The sequence below is a fragment of the Panthera uncia genome, chromosome D1 (genome assembly GCF_023721935.1).
Source record: "Panthera uncia isolate 11264 chromosome D1, Puncia_PCG_1.0, whole genome shotgun sequence".
NCBI classification, from domain to species: Eukaryota; Metazoa; Chordata; class Mammalia; order Carnivora; family Felidae; genus Panthera; species Panthera uncia.
In genome coordinates this window covers 7,472,297-7,492,737 of record NC_064808.1, presented here as the reverse complement: position 1 = coordinate 7,492,737, position 20,441 = coordinate 7,472,297, and the positions used below count along the sequence as shown (strand labels likewise).

Here is a 20,441-nt window from a genome sequence, read left to right as displayed (position 1 = left end):
CTAGCAAATGCACTGCCAGGTGGCTCTCTAATGTTCTGGACCAGAACCCAAAGAAAGAAATATATTTAACATCATGACTGAATACATTACACACATACATAAAGCTGAAACTAAATGTGTATGCACACTGCACTCTGATACTTTCTGCTCTGTTCTAGTTCTTTCTTTTTAAATACTGGTCATGAGCCAATAAATTGATTTCTCTACCCTTCATGGGTCATGGACAGAGTTCAAAAACTATGGCTTGGGGTCATGCTTGCACATTTACTCAAGGAGAGATTTATCAGATTGTTCACTGTAGCAAGGATTATAAAAATTTAAAAAAAATTTTTTTTTAAAAGGAGACCATCTAAATGGGTTTAATTTAATTTAATGGAGTAGGTAAATGGATAAAATAAGACATTCATATAATTACTACATAACAGTTAAAAAGAATACACGAGTTACATATTTAAAAGATTTTCAACTAAAAAGTATAAATAAATTATCTACATTTTTATCCAGGTAAGTGCTAAGCTAAAATCTCACCAAGTATATTAAAAAGTTAAGACAATCATGGAGTGCCTCATGAATGGCTCAGTCAGTTAAGCATCCGACTTCAGGTCAGGTAATGGTCTTTCGGTTAGTGGGTTCGAACCCCTGCACTGTTAGCAGCACAGAGCCTGCTTCAGATTCTGTCTCCCTCTCTCTCTGCTCCTCCCTCTCCCTCCCTCTTCCTCTCTCAAAAATAAGTAAGTAAACATTTTTTTTTTTTTTTTTAAGTAAGACAATCATGGGATGCCCGGGGGGCTCAGTCAATTAAGCATCCAACTTCGGCTCAGGTCATAATCTCACAGTAGTGGGTTTGAGCCCCATGTCAGGCTCCGTGCTGACAGCTCAGAGCCTGGAGCCTGTTTCGGATTCTACGTCTCCCCGTCTCTCTGACCCTCCCCTGCTCATGCTCTCTTTCTGTCTCTCAAAAATAAATAAAAGTTTAAAAAAAAATTAAAAAAAAAAAGACAATCGTGAAACTTTTATTTGGGAAACTTCTAAAAAAACTGTTTATTAGTATGGCATTTCTACAATATTATATTGATTTCTGAAAGCACTCCTGATCCTGTTGAATGTCTGAACATAATGTTTTTTAAAGAGGTAGGAAACACAACACCAAGATATCTCTACACACCTATTAGGATGGCCAAAATCAAGAAGATGGACAACATTACATGCCGACAAGTATGTGGAACAACAGGAACTTGCATCATTGCTCGAAACAGTACAAAATGATACAGCTACTTTGGAAGACAGTTTGGCAGTTTCTTACAAAACTAAACATCGCCTTACATACAATCTAACGATCACACTTCTTGGTATTTACTCAAATGAGTTGAAACTGACATCCACACAAAAACCTGCTCACAAATCTTCCAGCAGCTTTATTCGTAATTGCCAAAACTTGGGAGTATAGCTCAGGGGTAGGGCATTTGACTGCATAATTGCCAAAACCTGGAAGCAAACAAGATGTCCTTCAGTAGGTGAAGATACACTGTGGAACATCCATATAATGGAATATTATTCAGGAATAAAAAGAAATGAGCTATCAAGTCATTAAAAAAGGTGAGGAACCATAAAAGTACACTGCTAAGGGAAAGAAGCCAATCAGAAAAGGCTACAGACTGTCTGATTCCAACTATATGACTTTCCAGAAAAGGCAGAACTATGGAGACAGAAGATCAGAGGTTGCCAGTTCTGAAAGGAGGAGGGGGGAGGAGGCAGGAACAAACAGGTGGAGCACAGAGGATTTTTAGGGCAGTATACCTATTCTGTCTGACACAATAATGGTAGCTGCATATCAGTATACATTTACCAAAACCCACAGAATGTAGAGCACAAAGAGGGAATCCTAATGTAAACTGTGGGCTTTGGTTAATAGCAATATATCAATATTGGTTCATTAATTATAAAAAATGCATTACACTAAAACAAGATATAAACAATAGGGGGAAACTGGCAGATGGGAAGGGGAGTATGAGAACTCAGCAGTTTCTGATCAATTTTTCCATAAATCTAAAATTGTCCCAAAAAATAAAGTCTATTAATGCAAACTGGTGCAGCCACTCTGGAAAACAGGATGGAGGTTCCTCAAAAAAATTAAAAATAGAACTACCCTACGACCCAGCAATTGCACTACTAGGTATTCATCCAAGGGATACAAGTGTGCTGTTTCAAAGGGGCACATGCACCCCAATGTTTATGGCAGCACTGCCGACTATAGCCAAAGTATGGAAAGAGCCCAAATGTCCATCGACGGAAGAATGGATAAAGAAGATGTGGTAAATATATATATACAATGGGATATTATTCAGCAATCAAAAATGAAATCTTGCCATATACAACTATATGGATGGAACTAGAGAGTATTATGCTAAGTGATATTAGTCAGAGAAAGAAAAATATCATATGACTTCACTCATATGAGGACTTTAAGAGACAAAACAGATGACCGTAAGGGAAAGGAAGCAAAAATAATATAAAAACAAGGGAAGGGACAAAACATATGTTTTGTTTCTCTTAAATATGGAGAACAAGCAGAGGTTACTATAGGGTTTGTGGGAGGGGGGATGGGCTAAATGGGTAAAGGGCATTAAGGAATCTACTCCTGAAATCATTGTTGCACTATATGCTAACTAACTAATATATGCTAACTTAAATTTACTTGGTTGTAAATTTTAAATAAATAAATCAAATAATCATCTCAAAAAATAAATAAGTAAAATCTATTAATTTTTTTAAAGGTGAGGAAGCCAAAATGATGTCAAAAAACAATGAGCTTTATGGGAGTCAATTCAACAAGATAAAATGAGGGCACTACAAATGTCAGATAACTAAAAGCAAAGCTTGCTTACTACTAACTTTGTAGAGACTTCCTAAACTATTATGAAAAATTAACACACCAGTTGCCCCCAAAATAAGAATCAGATCCACCAGTTCTACAAAATCACGAAGTCAAAAATAATTACGTATTCCTAGAAAGAAAATTATGAAAGCATCTACCATACATTATCAGAAATGTAGAAAGAGAGCAATGATACTGAAAAACACAGAAATGAACAGTTGTAGGGCCTTGTTGTAATGCCTGACCGAAGAGCCCCTGTATTACCCACTGCAGGCCTTAACTCCCTGGGTCTCTTTCTGGCATCTCTAAAATGGGAAGACTGGGCTTCCACTTCCCACCAAAATGGAGTAAGAGACTGAAATTACCCTCCTACCTGAAACCAAAAAAGAACAAAATACATGAAAAGGCAGTTCAAGACACTGGACATCAGGTAACAAAAGGATAATGATCCTCAAGGGAAAGGAAACAGGTAAGGTGAGCCCGTCCGTTGTCCCAGCTTACCGGCCAAGGTTCGGGCAAGGGAAACCCAGGCAGAACCCGACAGATTCCCTGAGTTGAAGAGACACAGCTGAGAGTCAGGGAGACCAAGAAAGCTGGAATTCCCAGGCAGAGAGAGATACAACAAACCCCAGGGATCTGCAGAGGGTCCACGTCAAGAGTTCAGCTGAGTACTTACAAGCACGTGTGCATGAGGACACTACCTGAGGCTCGAGAAACAACCATCCAAAAGGTTCAGAGGGAACAGTACCCCGTGCTCACAGACAGCCAAGAACAGGCGTGTTCCCTCAGCCAGACATAATTCTAGAGTACTCAGAAGAGTACTGGGTGGTGAGGAGTAAATAGGTCTAGATTAACTACTACTCTGGTACCATTTAACAAACCTTTTTATTCTTTTTTTTTTTTTAACGTTTATTTTTGAGAGAATGCACGGGTGGGGTAGGAACAGAGAGAGAGAGAGAGACAGAAGATCCGAAGTGGGCTCTGTGCCTACAGGCTGACAGCAGCGAGCCCGATGTGGGCTTGAACTCCTGAACCATGAGACCATGACCTGAGCTGAAGTCAGACGCTCAACCGACTGAGCCACCCAGATGCCCCTGGATAAATATTATTTTTAACTGAATTATCAGAGTACACACTAAAGTTCCCATTTTGTTGTTTTTGTTCATTTAAAAGTCTGTTCTTCCTTACCTTCTTCCCACCTGGCTTCTCCACGGTGAAAACTTCACTCCAGATCTGAATCCCAGTGGTTTCTGGGTCAGAGCCCCCTCTCCACGAAAATCCTGTTAACGGTTCTTCTGAGTCACCCAACCAATTTGAACGGCCACCTTCCTTCTACAGGAGAAATAAGTAATATCCATTAAACCTTAAATTTTGAGTAATTTTGCACATCAAGGATAATCCATGAGCTTATCTTGCTCTTTTGGACACAAAAGTCTCATTTTCTAACCTGAGATGAAATAATTCTCACTTACCTGGAAATACAAGTATCGTAGCATAAAGTCCAGAAAGAAGGATTTGCCCTTCCGGAAGGCACCAGCCACGGACACCACCACCACATCAAGGTCTCGGATGTGGTCCTGCAAGAGAATGCTGGCCAAAGCTTTCTCTTCTAGCTCAAAGGAATGCTGGTCTTTCTGAACCAAAACAACCTGCACTGGACCAGGCTTTCCAGTCTCCATGACATCACCTAGATTGTTGGAGAGAAAAACATTAAGTTTCAAATCTTTTTTTTAAATTTGTATTTTTGAACATGGGAAAAGCAAAACCTTCTTAAACAACACAAAAGCACTAACCATAAAAGAAAAAAAATGACAAATTAGACTCCATGATAAAATTAAGAATTTTTGCTCATTAAAAGACATCATTAAGTAAATATGAAAGCCACAGGCTAGGAGAAAATATTCACAATACCTGTATCCAAAAACTCACATCCAGAATGAATACAGAAATCCATAAGAAAAGGACAAATATTCCAATTTTTAAAATAGTAATAAGCAAAAGGCACTTCATGAAAAAAGGATATCCAAATGGTCAATAATCATATAAAGAGGTGGTTCCATACCATTACTTATCAAAGAAAACATAAATTAAAACCATAATGAGATACCATCACCTGTCCATCTGAAAGGCTAAAATTTAAAAGACGGACAATGTCAACTGTGGGAGAGGATATGGTACAACTGGAATATTCACACACATTCTGATGAGAATATAACCACTCTGGAAATCTTCTTGACAATATCTATTAAAACTAGACATAATCTAGCAATTCTACTCCTAGGTATGTAAGAGAAATAAATGCTTATGTCTACCAAAAGACAGAAATACAAGAATGTTCATTCATATCAGCTTTATTCAAAATAGTCCAAAACCAGAAACAATCCAAATGTCCATCAACAGTAGAAAGGATGCCCGCCACTGCTAAGCCTTTTACATACATTTAATTTAATCCTCAGAACAATCCTATGAGGTAAATAAAACCACCCTGTATTTAAAAACAAGGATACTAGGTGGGAATGCAAGCTGGTACAGCCACTCTGGAAAACAGTATGGAGGTTCCTCAAAAAACTAAAAAAAGAACTACCCTATGACCCAGCAATTGCACTGCTAGGTATTTATCCAAGGGATACGGGTGTGCTGTTTCAAAGGGGCACATGCACCCCAATGTTTATAGCAGCACTATCAACAAGAGCCAAGGTATGGAAAGGGCCCAAATGTCCACCGATGGATGAATGGATAAAGAAGATGTGGTATACAGATACAACGGAGTATTACTCGGCAATCAAAAAGAATGAAATCTTGCCATTTGCAACTACGTGGATGGAACTGGAGGGTATTATGCTAAGTGAAATTAGTCAAAGAAAGACAAATATCTTATGACTTCACTCATATGAGGAATTTAAGATACAAAACAGATGAGCATAAGGGAAGGGAAGCAAAAATAATATAAAAACAGGAAGGGGGACAAAGCATAAGAGTCATAAATATGGAGAACAAACAGAGGGTTACTGGAGGGGTTGTGGGAGGGGGGATGGGCTAAATGGGTAAAGGGCATTAAGGAATCTACTCCTGAAATCATTGTTGCACTATATGCTAACTAATTTGGATGTAAATTTAATTAATTAATTAAATAATTAATTAATATAAGGATACTAGAGCTTACAAAAGCTAAACATCTTGCCCAACAAGTTCTGGAGAGAAGCCTGAAAGGATGTTTAGGGGCTAGGACTTGCAGGTCACTCTTAATAACCTAGTCAACATTTTAGGGGCAATTAATTCTTTAGCTCAAAATTAAGCACTAACTAGTAGTTTCCCTGACACAGTTGAATGCACAAAGATATTAATTCTTTGAAATTCAGAGCCGGGGCCCCTGGGTGGCTCAGTTGGTTAAGCGTCTGACTTTGGCTCCAGTCGTGGTCTCATGATTCGTGGGTTCAAGCCCCGTGTCAGGCTCTGCGCTGACAGCACAGAGCCTGCGTGGGATTCTCTCTCCCTCTCTCTGCCCCTCCCCTGCTTGCACTTTCTCTCTCAAAAATGAACAAAAAAACTTAATTTTAAAAAAAGAAAGAAATTCCGAGCCACTTAGTAGCTATGGATTTATGGAAAGTTTACAAAAAGCTACAAGCGTAACTTAAGGATGAAGCAAAGCACTATTTCCCTAAATGTGAGTATGTGCCACAGGCATTAAAGGAGATGTTTCCATGTAGTTAAAAGGACGATTTTTATTCTAATAATTATGTATTTTAATGTGTATTAGGAAACAAAACCATGTTTTAATGGACTATTGCTTAGAAGGATGGCAAGTTTAAAAGGGGAATCAACTTAAAGTAAATTGAGAGGCACCTGGGTGGCTCAGTCAGTTGAGCATCTGACTTCCGCTCAGGTCATGATTTCACAGCTTGTGGGTTCGAGCCCCACATGGGGCTCTATGCTGACAGCTCAGACACTGGAGCCTGCTTCAGATTCTGTGTCTCCTTCTCTGCCCCTCCCTTGCTCATGCTCTCTCTCTCTCTCTTTCAAAAATAAGTAAACATTAAAAAAATTTAAAAATAATAAAGTAAATTGAAAGATAAATATTAAGTAAAGCATTGTACAGGTAAGCAGATATGGCCAAAATCACAAATATGGTTCCCAAGTTACTTTTGTCTGGGAAGGACTGAAGGTTGCATGATCACAGCAGGCAAAGTCAACAAACAGCATGACCGCCATACTGCACCCTTTAAGCTAAAGAAATTGTTGATCACTTTTTATATTTAAAATGTCAGCAACAAAAGGGTCTTGCCACTTTTTAATTTTTGGCAGACTACTGGAAAACAAGTTATGAATACACAAGAACTGTCATGGTATCATTGTGATAAATGTATAGGAATATTTTTCTGTCCCTTTACTGCCTGGATAAAAGGAAACATTTCTGTGAATATTCTCTCACAGTTCTTTTTATTGCCAGGTGAATCCAGGAACTAAGGACCTTCAATCTTTCATATAAAAGAACTAACAAGAACAATTTATTCGGACCTTATGGATAAGCCACAGTGTTAAGTACTGTGCAATACTCAGAGCAGTTCCAAACAAGGTCCCTGAGATGGCTGGTCGCTCCCCCAACATTCATTTTCCCCTCCTGCTATGGCAACAAATTTTTCGCTGGGCATAACACTGCCGGCAAGAAAAATGTTTTCAACCCAATCCCGTAGCAGGGCCATCACCGTGTGCCTAAGTTCTGACTGGAAACGATATAACAACTTCCCCCTTTCCTGCTAGCTGGATGCATCAGCGGGAGGGAGTCATCCCGCACCAGGCACATGAGGGCAACACCCGGGAGCACTGGAGCAACAAGAGAGGTAGGGCCTAGGGCTTCATGCGGCAGAAGCGCCATGCTGGCTCGCTGTTATGTGAGTGAATGTGTGAATGAATGAATGAAACTTACTTGAAGGCTCTCTCAGATACAGCCAAACCCAGTAACCCGTGCAACAGTCCCGGGGGACTTCACAATTAAGTTCATGATGCTGGCTCTTTCAATTTCATCTATTCCACCATTAAAGTGTGCTGAGCAATGTGGACGTACTGACACACAGCAGGCCCACAATAAACGACTGTAACAACAATGAACCGTATGTTCTGGAATACGGTTGAAAGCTACGACCCCGAGGATGCAGATGGTTTTGTCAGAGCACCAGGCACAGGAGGTAAGGTTCCTGGGGCTACATACAAGATGGAATAAACCGATGACCAGAACGTATGCAGTTGTGCACAACGAACTGTGCTTCAAGGGAAGATGAAGACTACGGAGAAGGCCAGTTGGGAGAACAAAGGTGGTAAGACCGTCATTCATTTCTTCCTCTTTCCGCCTACAGCCCAATGAAAAGGAAGAGAATCGGGCTATGTTTAGTTGGAGGACCCGGGGTGAGCTTGCATTTCTCTTCACAACAGTTTACTGGGCACACTGGATTTAAAAAGATCTTGTTGGGGCGCCTGGGTGGCTCAGTCGGTTAAGCGTCCGACTTCAGCTCAGGTCACGATCTCACGGTCCGTGAGTTCGAGCCCCGCGTCGGGCTCTGGGCTGATGGCCCGGAGCCTGCTTCCGATTCTGTGTCTCCCTCTCTCTCTGCTCCTCCCCCGTTCATGCTCTGTCTCTCTCTGTCTCAAAAAAAAAAAAAAAAAAAAAAAGATCTTGTTCCTTTGGTTTGGTTCCACTTACGGGAAAAATCATTTTGAACTGTACACACCACCAATAATTCAATTTAAACAGAGTTGCTCTCTTTTCACATCATCTTTCTCTCTCACTTCCTAAGACAAAGAGACAGTATCATTGATCTTCCAAGTAAAAACTTTATTTCTACTCACACCTTTCCAGATGTTATATAAATGTCCTTTTTGTCTTAAAAAAAAAATAAAGATTTTATTTACTTAAGTAATCTCTACACCCCACGTGGGTGTAGAATCACATGTTCCTCTGACTGAATCAGCCAGGTACCCCCCCCCCAAAATTTTTTTAAAAAGAGGCACCAGGTTGGTTCAATCGGAGGAGCACGTGACTCATCTCGGAGTCGTGAGTTTGAGCCCTACGTGGGGTGTAGAGATTAAATAAAACTACAAAAATAAATTTTTTAAATAAAAAAATAACTGTCCTTTGCTGGTTTATCTGCATATCTCAGGCTCCCTGATCCCTTAAGATCCCTTCATCAAAACCCTAGCTTAGGCCATACCACCTCCAATCTTTCTTGCCAGTTAGGCACCGTCCCCAAGGGTTACTTTAATGATAGGACCTCATCCATTAGGGCTGACCTTCGTTACAGCACAAAAACACATCACGACAGCAACTACACAAGGGGCTATCAAAACACTTTATGGACTGATGGCTCAAAGCTAAATCTCCATCCTCTAAGCCAAAGTTGTTCACGGTTCTCCCCACTGCCTTGGTTCCTCTAATTCCTTACTCCCCTCATCTTCCCAGGCAGATTTACATTCACTGGTCTTTCTACTGGAAGAAACTTAGGATTCAGGTCCTGTCCTGCCTGGATCCCAAAATTTCCAATGTACAACCTATTCGACCATTTGTTCCCACCTCCTGAAATGCAAGCTCCCCCCTGACTCCAGGCAAACGATTATCCTTCGGCGCTCACATTCACCCTCCCTCTGTCCTGATCCCTTCCAGCCCAGACTCTCAGAGCCTATCACTTTACCTGATATACTAAAAAGAAAACAGGCTCTGGAATCCAGAGGGCAGGGCTTGAATCTTTTTTCTCTCCCCTCTAGAATGTAAGCTCCATGAGGGCAGGAATTTTTGTCTCTTTTGTTCAATGTTAGATCCCCCAAGATCCCAGAACAAGGCCCACACCTAGCGGACACCCAATAAATACTTGTGGAATAACTGAATAAACCCCACCACCTAGTCTCAATGTGACTATGGATAAATTTCTTACCACTTGTAGCTCCATTTATTTACAAATTGAATACTCATTTCCAAGCAGAGTCTAACACATATTAGGAACTCAATAAAGTGGTCCCACTTTCCTATTTCCAATAAAACCTCATACCTACTATTATTCCACTCATTATAACACTAGCATTTGTGATCATGACTTATTACCCAGCTGGGAGCTTCTGGGAAGTAGGGAAACGGTCACATTCAGTCCCAGTATCTAAAAGGAAGAAGTTTCCTAGTATTGTGCACATTAACCCCAATAGTACATGTCAAGTATCTCAATAAAAATCAGTTTCTTCTCTTCCCTCTTGCAGTCTCCTTTCACCGCCAAACTCCTTGAAGGTATGTCTTCATCCATTTACCCATTCCCTTCTCACCACTTTGCAATCTGACTTTCCTCTCAATCTCCCTGTTGAAACTATTCTCAGGTTTATCAATGACCTCTTGCCAAATCCAATGGCCCTTTCTTGATTCTCATTCAACTGTGTGACAGACAACACAACTGCCACTTGGTTCTAGAACTTCTGAAAACCTTTGGACTCAGAGACAGTGCCCATTCCCAGCTCCCACCCAATCTCTTTACCATCTCCTTCAGCTGCTTCTTTTTCTCTTTGGCCTCCTGTGAGTTACACCAGCACTCTGCTTCAGTCTTGTGGTTCTCATGCGCTCCCTCAATGAGCTCTTTATTCTTGTAATTTCGCTATACCCTCTATTTTGGTGATGCAACTTCATTAATTCCTAACCTGCATTCAGGTCCAAATGTGAAACTGCCTAAGGGACAGATTCGCCTGGATATTCCACCATCACCTCACTCTCAGAAGTAATATGTAGAAATATACGGGTGTAGGAGTCAAGAGACGAGTTCCTGTTCCAGTCCTACCACTAACAACCTATGTCATTCTGGGCATGTCTAGTCTTTGGTCTCAACTGTGAAATGAGTCAAGATTCAACCTCTAGAAACCCTTCCAGTACTAACATTTCATAAGTCTACTTGTAGTGTCATCAAAATGAATCCTCTCAATCATTCCACTTCTCTGAAGTCTCTACCTCTCAACCTCTACATCTCCCGACTCTGTCTTCCTTTACACTATATCCCCAAATCCTATCATTTCCTCCTATGACTCAAGCTCCTCTTTTGGCAAAGGCAGAATGTACAGGAGAAAGGTCTTCCCCAACAACTGGGGCCCAGTTTTGCAATGACTCTTAACAGCATGAGTAAATCATTTTACTTCTGTGTCTCAGTTTCCTCTACAAAACCAGGCAGTTAGGTGAAGTGATTTTCTAGCTCTAAAATTCAATGACTCTTTAACAATTGAAAATTCCCTGGATATTTAAATTGGCCAAACTTGCTAGGTAACCCATTCATCCCTTGGCGTAATTTAAATTATACAGGAATGGCTAAAGAACAGGTCAAAATTTATAACGATAAAAACATTAAAGCAACTTGCTAAGGATTCACACGAAAGCTTTCGAGGTTTGGGGTTTTGTTTTGAGGGTTTTTTTTTTTTTTGGGTGGGGATTGGGATTCCCCCTAATTGCAATGAAATTACTCCCACTTCTCAGGAATCTTAAACTCTAAAGATCCAACCTCCAGGAATGGTAGTAGAAAAACTTTTAAGTGGCAACCTTACATGCCTTCTCCCTTTAGTGAAGCAATTCTTCCCCAAGATCTATAAACCTACTCTGACACAACAGTAATGCTCACTTATATGAACAGTTAATGTTCATTTATATGAAGAGCTAAGGCTGTATTGTGTTTATATGAATAACAGAGACATTTTTGTACACATATAGAGATGTGGCCTGACCATAGTCACATCTGTCATCCATATACATATAAATGAACTTAAAACCTATGTTCAAAAAAAAGTGTGTAGGACAAATGCTCTTTCATACTGCCAATTCTGATTATTGCTGTAATAGCTCATAGTAATACTGAAACAGCCATCACTTCAGGTATGTAGGAAATGCTGAAAATATCTGGATAATGAAAGTCTTTTAACAGTTTGTGTGGAAGCTACAATCTTTTTTCTAATTACTTTTAAAGTACTGATTTATCCTTTACTTTTGGCACAACACACCTAAATCCGGACTCACCAACAGGTCTATATACACCTGTTCAAATAATCTCTGTGATAACTGCATTCAATACACTTAGCTCTGCACCAAAATGGCAAAGGCAGACAACCCAAGTAGAAAGTTGAAAGACTTAACAGGTGAAACAAATTATCACAGGGAAGCATTTGTAGAGACCTAGCAAATTACAGCATTAACTCTTCCTAGAACGACCTAACTTTGAATGTTTAAAAGACTTTTCAAAACGTAGTTCCACAGGCTAAATTAAAAATAGGTGAGACTACTGAATCATAACTGGGCTTTTCAGGTCTATGGAAAACATAACTTCTAACAAATAAATTCTATCAGAAAAGCATTATCGGGGGGAACCTGGGTGGCCCAGTCAGTCGGTTAAGCATCCGACTTCTGATTTCGGCTCAGGTCATGATCTGGTTGGTGAGATCGAGCCCGTCAGGCTGGTGCATTGACAGTGCAGAGCCTGCTTGGGATTCTCTCTCTCCCTCTCTCTCTCTCTCTGCCCCTCCCCATTGTGCGCTCGCTTGCTCTCTCAAAATAAACTTAAAAAAGCATCGTAGGAAAAAAGTTTAAATTCCCCTCAGATATTTGAAAACACACCTGAACGGGGATAAATTCAATGAAACTAGTTAACTGGAAGCAGTTGCAACTGCCACTTCAGAAAATTCATACAGAATTTAGTTGATCAGTTCGACAGTGTAGACCAGGGTTATTCAACCTGGGCATTACTGGTATTTGGGGCCAGATAACTCTCTACTGTGGGAAGCTATCCCATTCATTGCAGGATATCTAGCAGCAACTCTGACCTCTACTCACTAGATACCAGTAATGCTATCCCCTGGTTGTAAGACTCAAAAATGTTTCCAGAAATTGCTAAATGTCCCACCGGGGCATAATCACCCTGGGTTAAGAACCACTAGAGTAGAGCCAGCCTCAGTGCTCATCTTTACTGCTTAGAGAGTTCCAAAAAGCAAATTAACTTCAGTTTCAGAAACATTTCTACTAAGTATAGTGTATGACTCAGGGTAAAGTTATGACCTGAGTTTTCCACTCTCCTTTTGAAACACATTTAATAAAGGGCAAGAGCAACACACCCAAAAACAGAGGCATATCATTTCATGCCTTGTTCTCGCTGGCAGTCTTTAAAGTTCCTAATTCAGACAAGGCCAGAGAAAACACATCATCGTATGTGAGGGTAAGTACACTAAGACCTCAGCCAACTCCAACTGCTGGGTGTGGTTCCATTTGCTCATGGTTGGGGAGTGCTTTTATATACTGTATTCTATTCTGTCTTAAGGCAGTAAGTAGATACACATATTTTTTTAAGTTGTCTCAGTGAAAATACTACTTATACGAAACAAAAGAGAACACTGGGGGAAATTTATATTGTAATCAATTCAAGGGCTTAAGAGGAATTTTTTCTCAATTCATCTGCCATAAAAAAAAAATCTGTGTACTTTAGCACAGAATGCTGAACAAAACCGTATTTTCCTGGTCAGTTTTGTAGTGCTTTATGAACTTATAAAGATAACTATGACTAAACAGTACTGAAGATTCAGAAATGCAGAGACCAGGCTGAATCTAAAACTGACGCCAGGCTATATTATAGAAAAAAAACATTTTTTTAATAGAATGAGTTCAATATTCACCCTATTTGACTCTTCCCTCAAAATAAGAAATCACCAAAATCAATTTGGTTACCTGAAGGTTTTATTTGTCTGTGTTCCAACTGAATAATGCTTTCTTAATTGGCAATATTTGACTTGGATGCCTTATCAAGACATAAAAACAGTTTTTTCACCTACTACACCAGTAAAGTCTATTTCCTAACTTGTAATATACTTTAGCTGTGAAATATATCAAGTTCTATCAAAATACATGCTACTAAAAAGTATGTTTTACAAATTTGCAAAGAGCATCAACTTCTCAACACAAATACTGATATTATGGGACACCTGGGTGGCTCAGTCGGTTAAGTGTCTGATTTCGCTTCAGGTCATGACTGCGAGGTTGAGTTCAAGCCCCACATCGGGGTCTGGGCTGACAGCTCAGAGCCTGAGCCTGCTTCAGATTCTGTGTCTCCTTCTGTCTCTGTCCCTCCCCAGCTCTGTCTCTCAAAAATAAACATTAAAAAAAAAATTTTTTAACGCATATTGACATTACAAATTATAGTTCCCATAAAGTAACAAATCAAATGGAAGCAACCACCTACAGAGAAATTTTAGTATATATTAGTACACAAATTAGAATTACTTGGGGTTAACTGTTGGCTGGCCCCTGGATGAAGTAAATCAGAATCAGTGGGTCCCACACATCGTCAGGTTTTAAACACCACAGGTTTTTCTAATGTGCAGCAGAACTGAGATAGTCGGCTCTACAGTGACTAAAGCTTTTTTTTTTCTTTTAAACAAAAGCTTTCCCCTCACTTTCCCCTTCCCCTGCCATGATGTTTTTTACACAATATATTCCTAAAACTTCAGATAACTTGGGGAAATGTTTTCAAATTCAGATTAACTTTAAAATGCATCTGTTACGTGAACAATTTCTCAGTTCACAAGGCCAGAGAAACTTAATAGGCATGCCTAGTCATTATAGGCAAATTTTAAACCGGTTCTCAAACAAGTTCACACAACCCAGGTGCTTCATAGGAATCTTAAAAGGATACTAACCAAACTGTTAAATGACCTAGCACTGGGGATTTGGGGAGGTCAGACAACTTTATACTGATCTCTTGCTTCTTACAATTCTCTGTTATCTCATTTTAAATAATGAGTATGCATTTAAACTTTTTTCTAAGATTTAGAAATCAGAAGAATGAAAAACACACGTGCTGCAACGCAGAATCAATTTTAAAAAGCCCATTCGAAACAAGTTCTATTGGGGCGCCTGGGTGGCTCAGTCGGTTGAGCGTCCGACTTCGGCTCAGGTCATGATCTCACAGTTCCTGAGTTTGAGCCCCGCATGGGGCTCTGTGCTGACAGCTCAGAGCCTGGAGCCTGTTTCGGATTCTGTGTCTCCCTCTCTCTCTCTGACCCTCCCCCGTTCATGCTCTGTCTCTCTCTGTCTCAAAAGTAAATAAACGTTAAAAAAAAAAAAAAAAAGAAAAGAAACAAGTCCTATTTAGTGAACGCTAAGAAAATTATGCCAGTACACACATTTATCCCCTATCGTTATTTTCCTTAATTTCACGATTATCCCAATGAGCTAGTAAACGGTAGCTAAAAAAACAACGTGCTGCACTAGTGTTATTTCTTTTATTACAGAGATCCGTTTCATCCAAGCGTTTCCTATACAGGTGGTAAAAGCAGAAACAGGGATTTCTAGCCTACAAGGCTAGTTTGGTACAAAGTCGAAAAAAGCACTAATTTGAACTTCAGTTCACTGCAACACTGAACACCTGACACAGATTAAAACCACGTAGGTTTTGCTTCTCCAAAGGCAAGCCAAAATGTGAAGTGACGTTCTGGGGTCCGTTAGTTCTTTTCTCCCTTTCACAAAACACTGCACCCAACTTCGCACTCAGATTCGAGGGCTCGGATTTAAGATTCTCCAAACAACGTTCCTTTTTTTTTTTTTTTTTTTTTTTTTTTTCTAGGTTTCTCGAGTAAAACTTTAGGCGATTTCAGTTGACGCACAAGCCAAGAACAAAGCTGGGTAAAATGACAGATGAAGTATCTATCCTTCAACCTACGGTCTCTATTTGATTAATACTTTTGCTCTTTGTTAGGTCTTCGGGAACGCCTCGGCACAACGTACGGTGCCTAACGTCCTAGAAGAACTTCCTAAAGACCAATTCAGGCCACATTCTTTGATCTCGTTCATGGAAAGAAGGGCGATGTTAAAATCCACGCTCCTAATACTTGTCAGCGCCTCGAGGTCGTTAGCACGAAAATAAAGCTTCCAACCCCAAGACACTTCGGAGTCCGCCAGCGCCTTGCCAAAGGCTGACCCTAGACCATCTACGTTCCCGCTCCCTGGGCCCCCGGATCCCGGGCCGCGAGCGAGAGAGCGAGCGAGCGAGCCAAGTGCCGGGCAGGGAGGGGGGCCGCAGCCCCGGAGCGCGCGCCGCTCGGCCAGGGCGGGGCCGGCGGGGCCGCAGTTGCGGGACTCCGCCCGCCCGCCCGCCCCACCAGCCTTCGCGCACTGCGGGCCTCCCCAGCGCGCAGGGCCCGACCCCCGAAGGCGGCCGCTCCCAGCCGGGAGCCGAGGCGCCGCCCGCGCCCGATCCTCGCGACCAGCCCCCGGCCCCGAAGTCGCGGCCGAGGGTACCCCGGGCAGGGGCGCGCGGTACAAGCCCCGGGACCGAAAGGGCGGCGGTGCGGCCGGGCGGTCTCCTTGGAACTATAATCAGGAGGGCGGCGGGGGCGGGGGAAATTGGGCACCTCACCTGCTCCTCCCGAGGCAGCCGCTACCGCTCGCTGAGGGGACAACATGGAGCCTCCGCCTTCAGCACAAGCAGCAGGGGCGCGGAGAGGGGCGGGCAGAGGCGAGAACGAACCGGGCCCAAGAGGCGGGAAACGGGCGGGGCCTGGGCTCCAGAAGAAACTGGGGAGAAGGAGGGGGACGCAGAGCTTGGAGGGAAAGAACACGGGGCGGGTCTGCGAGGCGCGGCAGGCGCTTGGGCGGGCCGGGGGTGGGGGAGGCGCGAGCGACCGAATCCCGCCCGCCCGACGCGTGTGCTCGTGCGCGCGCGCGCGCGCGCCGCTGGCTACCTGGGACTGCGCAATGGGGGCGGCTGTCCGTTGGGGATTGTAGTCCGGCGCTCTGAGTCCCAGCCTGCGGTCCCTCGTCTGCGCACTCATCCCGGGCGGGGAGGAAGCGGAAGAGAAAGGACTGGGCGCGGCTCTTCGACGACTGAACTACAACTCCCAACAGGCCACGCGGGGAGGGGAGGAGCGAGCCCGCTCAAGCCCGGGCCCGCCCGCGAGCCCCGCTGGGATCCTGATCTTGAGACACGGTCGGGGGCGAGGGATTTGGGGTAACCGGCCTTCAGCCCCTACCCGCCGCGTTTGAGACGGTTTCGGTGTCTAAGGACGGAAGGGAGGCCTCAAACCTGGATGACGTGAGCGTCACTGGTTTTTTAACGATTTTGACTTCACAAGGAGAGGAGGCCGTGACTTCATTACCACTATCATCAGCTTCACCCCATAATCCCCTGCCTGGCCAAGGCTGGTGGTGCAGGATCACCACCGCTCTGATAGCTAAGAAATTCCAATGAGTCTCCTTCCACAGGCTTTGTCCAGCCTAAGCTATGGCCATGTCTGGTAAATGTCAGATTTACAGGAGCTTGCTTTGAAACTACTTTTGCAAGCGCAACTTACTGATCAATGCAAAAGCAGGTTCTCTAAAAATGCTTTTATTCACACTTCACATATGATTGAGAAAATGTCAGTTGCCACAGTGGAAGAATCTTGTTATTTGGGATTTGTTGGGGTAGGGGCAGTTACCGGAGCTAAGTAGCTGGTGGAGCTTATAGGAGGCTAAAGCAGCCATCCCAGCACCACCACCACCTCTTGGTATTACCATTCCCCCCTTCATTAGACAAATTAGTATACTTTCTTCTGCCTCTGCCTTAACTATTATAACCTACCCAGAACCTCCTTCCAGCTACCTGTAGGCCTTGCCAAGCCTTTGAGCTGTTTTTAGTGCCTGAGTGATTAGGACAGAGGTGAAGAGAGAGAGATAATTCTGCCTAATCTTACTAGAGAGACCATGTTTAGATTTCTTTTCCCCTGCCTTCCTGTTCTTCCCAAACACTCAAGATCACTTGAATACTCTCCTTGAGGCTTTAGATTTAAGAGTCTAGATCTAGTCCATTTAGGCCAGCAAAAACCTAGACAGGGACATCAGGGCAAGTGGCTAATGGGGTTTCACACTAGGTGTGCAGGCCCTACAGGATGTGTCACAGCTACAGGGCATTATGTGGCATGCTCAGAAAGAGAGAGGGGCCAAAGGCCAATGACTGGTCACAATTGCAACATACAGTGTAAGAATTTAAAATTGGACATACATCCCAGAATTCTCTAGACCCTTTCCTCATCCATTTTCATTAGACTTCTTGCCATATGACTTATTATGTTTTAAGTAAAACATAGTCTTTTAAAATATTTACTTATTTTGAGAGAGTGTGAGAGGGAGAGAGAATCCCAAGCAGGATCCACGCTGTCCACACAAGAGACTGAGGCAGGGTTCAATTCCACAACTATGAGATCATGACCTGAGCCAAAATCAAGAGTCAGATGCTTAACCAACTGAGCCACCCAGTTGCCCCTAAGTAAAACATAGTCTTTTCATTTCTCTTCCCATCAGAATAGGAAGTTTTGTCTGTTTTTGTTCACTGTTGTATCCACAGTGTTTCAAACAATGCCAAGCAGATAGTAGAAACTGATATTTATTGAACAGATAAATAAAGAAGGGATATGTGACACCTAACTGCTCACTCACTTTCTTGCTCCCTTCATATTAAGTCCCTAACTTCTGCTTTTGAACAAAATACCCTGTTCTATTTTAAGGGCTCCCAACGGAGATCCGCTGAAGTCCATCCTGTCAGGAAGTGACCAGTAAACGCTGACATTACATCTGTCTCAATATAATATCACCAAAGTCAGTGTTAGTTGCATTTGGAACAACAGTACAAATTATAGGTAGATTTTAAGGATTAGTCACAGTTCAGAAAACAACTCCTATAAACGAGAAAAAATGTTTTGTTGTTAGTGTCCTTGTTTCTTCGCCAATAACCAGGGTCATCAAAACAGTAGACATTTAAAATGCTCAATATTGGGGTGCCTGGGTGGCTCAGTCGGTTAAGCATCCGACTTCAGCACAGGTCACCATCTCGTGGTCCATGAGTTCGAGCCCCGCGTCGGGCTCTGGGCTGATGGCTCAGAGCCTGGAGCCTGCTTCCGGTTCTGTGTCTCCCTCTCTCTCTGCCCCTCCCCCATTCATGCTGTGTCTCTCTCTGTCTCAAAAATAAATAAACGTTAAAAAAATAATTAAAAAAAATAAATAAAATGCTCAATATTGATAATACTGATTACAGCCTGCCTTTAGCCATCTCACTTTGAATTGAGTCATGTGGTACGACCAGAGTCTGTGCTTTCCTTGTGGTTTTCCAGAAGCAGGTGACATGTAGATATGTTTGAATGGCTAAGGCCACAGTGTTTGGGGTCAGACCAGCCTGTCTTTGAATTCCGGCTCTGATGCTTACTAGCTGTGCAAACTTGGGGGGAGTTACTAAACCTCTTTGAACTTATTTCATTATCTACTGCCAAATGATTCGAGTTGTTGTGGGTTAAATGTGATGTAAGTGTTGGGCAATTATGACTGATGCCTAGTTGGTGCTCAAATATTGGTAACCGTAGTCATTTGGGAAAAAGCAAAACAAAGTCAGAAATATTCCAGATAACCAAGTGTTTTACGAAGCACACAAGTAACAAAATTGTTTTCTGCAGTGACATCCACTGTGACTCAGGTCCCAAAGCTTTCCAAAAATTGCTTTCCAGAATTGTTATGTGCCAGACATAGGGCTAGGCCGTATTGCTGATATATGAGTAAGACACATTCCTGTCCTCCAGAGACTCACAGTATTGTGGGGTAAATAGCCAAGTAAATAATTATCACTCACTGTGACTGTGCTGGGACCCAATTCAGCCTTTTCTCCTACCGCCTACTCCTAAGATCCACGTTTAAGCAACAGTCTGGGGCCTTGGAAGGGACAGACTGGACTTCTGGCATCTCTGGGTGTCATTTAAATATCTACCTTACTTTGCTCTGTGTATAAAATGAGCTATTGACTTGGTGGCATAGTTTATGAAAAGAAAATAGTCAACCCCAACTGACAGGGTGTCAGAAAGTTGGAGGGGCGCCTGGGTGGCTCAGTCAGTTAAGCGTCCTACTTCAGCTCAGGTCACGATCTCATGGTTCGTGGGTTGGAGCCCCACATCGGGCTCTGTGCCGACAGCTCAGAGCCTGGAGCCTGCTTCGGATTCTGTGTCTCCCTCTCTCTCTCTCTCTCTGCCCCTCCCCTGCTCATGCTCTGTCTCTCTGTCTCTCTCTTTCAAAAATAAATACCATCAAAAAAATTAAAAAGAAAAAGTCAGATATCAGGCCCTCAACATGGTGGTAACACAGTAAAATCTCAAAACGTATCAGCTGCTTCATCATTGTTATTTCAGCCAACAGCACAGCTATCCGTTTCCTCAAAAAGATACCAGAGGGGTGCCTGGCTGGCTCAGTCAGTTCAAGCCTCACATTGGGCATGGAGCCTACTTAAAAAAAAAAAAAAAAAAAAAGATACCAGGAAAGACCCTTAGAATTTACTATTAAGGAAAGGAAGCAACAACCTGTGTATAGCATGCTATCATTTATGTTAAAAAGAGTGAATGAGGATGAAGATTTGCTCTCTTCACCTTTGCATTTGCCACAAAAAGCTCCTAACAGTATTTACCTATGTGTGTGTAGAGGAGACTAGTAGCTGGAGAGGGGTTAAGAATAGAAGAAAACTTTATAGTGGGCCTGTTCTTGAATATATATACTCCTATATACATGACATAT

At 42.3% G+C, this 20,441-nt stretch overlaps 1 protein-coding gene across 3 annotated transcripts in view; it reads right to left on the bottom strand.

The window, feature by feature from the left end:
- ATL3 (atlastin GTPase 3) overlaps positions 1–16,784 on the bottom strand; it is a 49,105-nt gene extending 32,321 nt beyond the window's left edge. The window contains exons 1-4 of one of the 3 annotated variants that reach the window (XM_049644231.1): positions 16,601–16,652; positions 16,276–16,433; positions 4,348–4,562; positions 4,064–4,207 (exon numbers count right to left, since the gene is read on the bottom strand). In XM_049644231.1, the coding sequence (XP_049500188.1) occupies positions 4,064–4,207; positions 4,348–4,562; positions 16,276–16,321 (405 nt within the window). In that variant the 5' untranslated portion in view covers positions 16,322–16,433; positions 16,601–16,652. Of the gene's footprint in view, positions 1–4,063; positions 4,208–4,347; positions 4,563–16,275; positions 16,434–16,600 lie in introns of those variants that run through there. The other 2 variants (XM_049644239.1, XM_049644225.1) reach the window with 2 other exon arrangements.
- Positions 16,785–20,441: the final 3,657 nt, after the last annotated feature.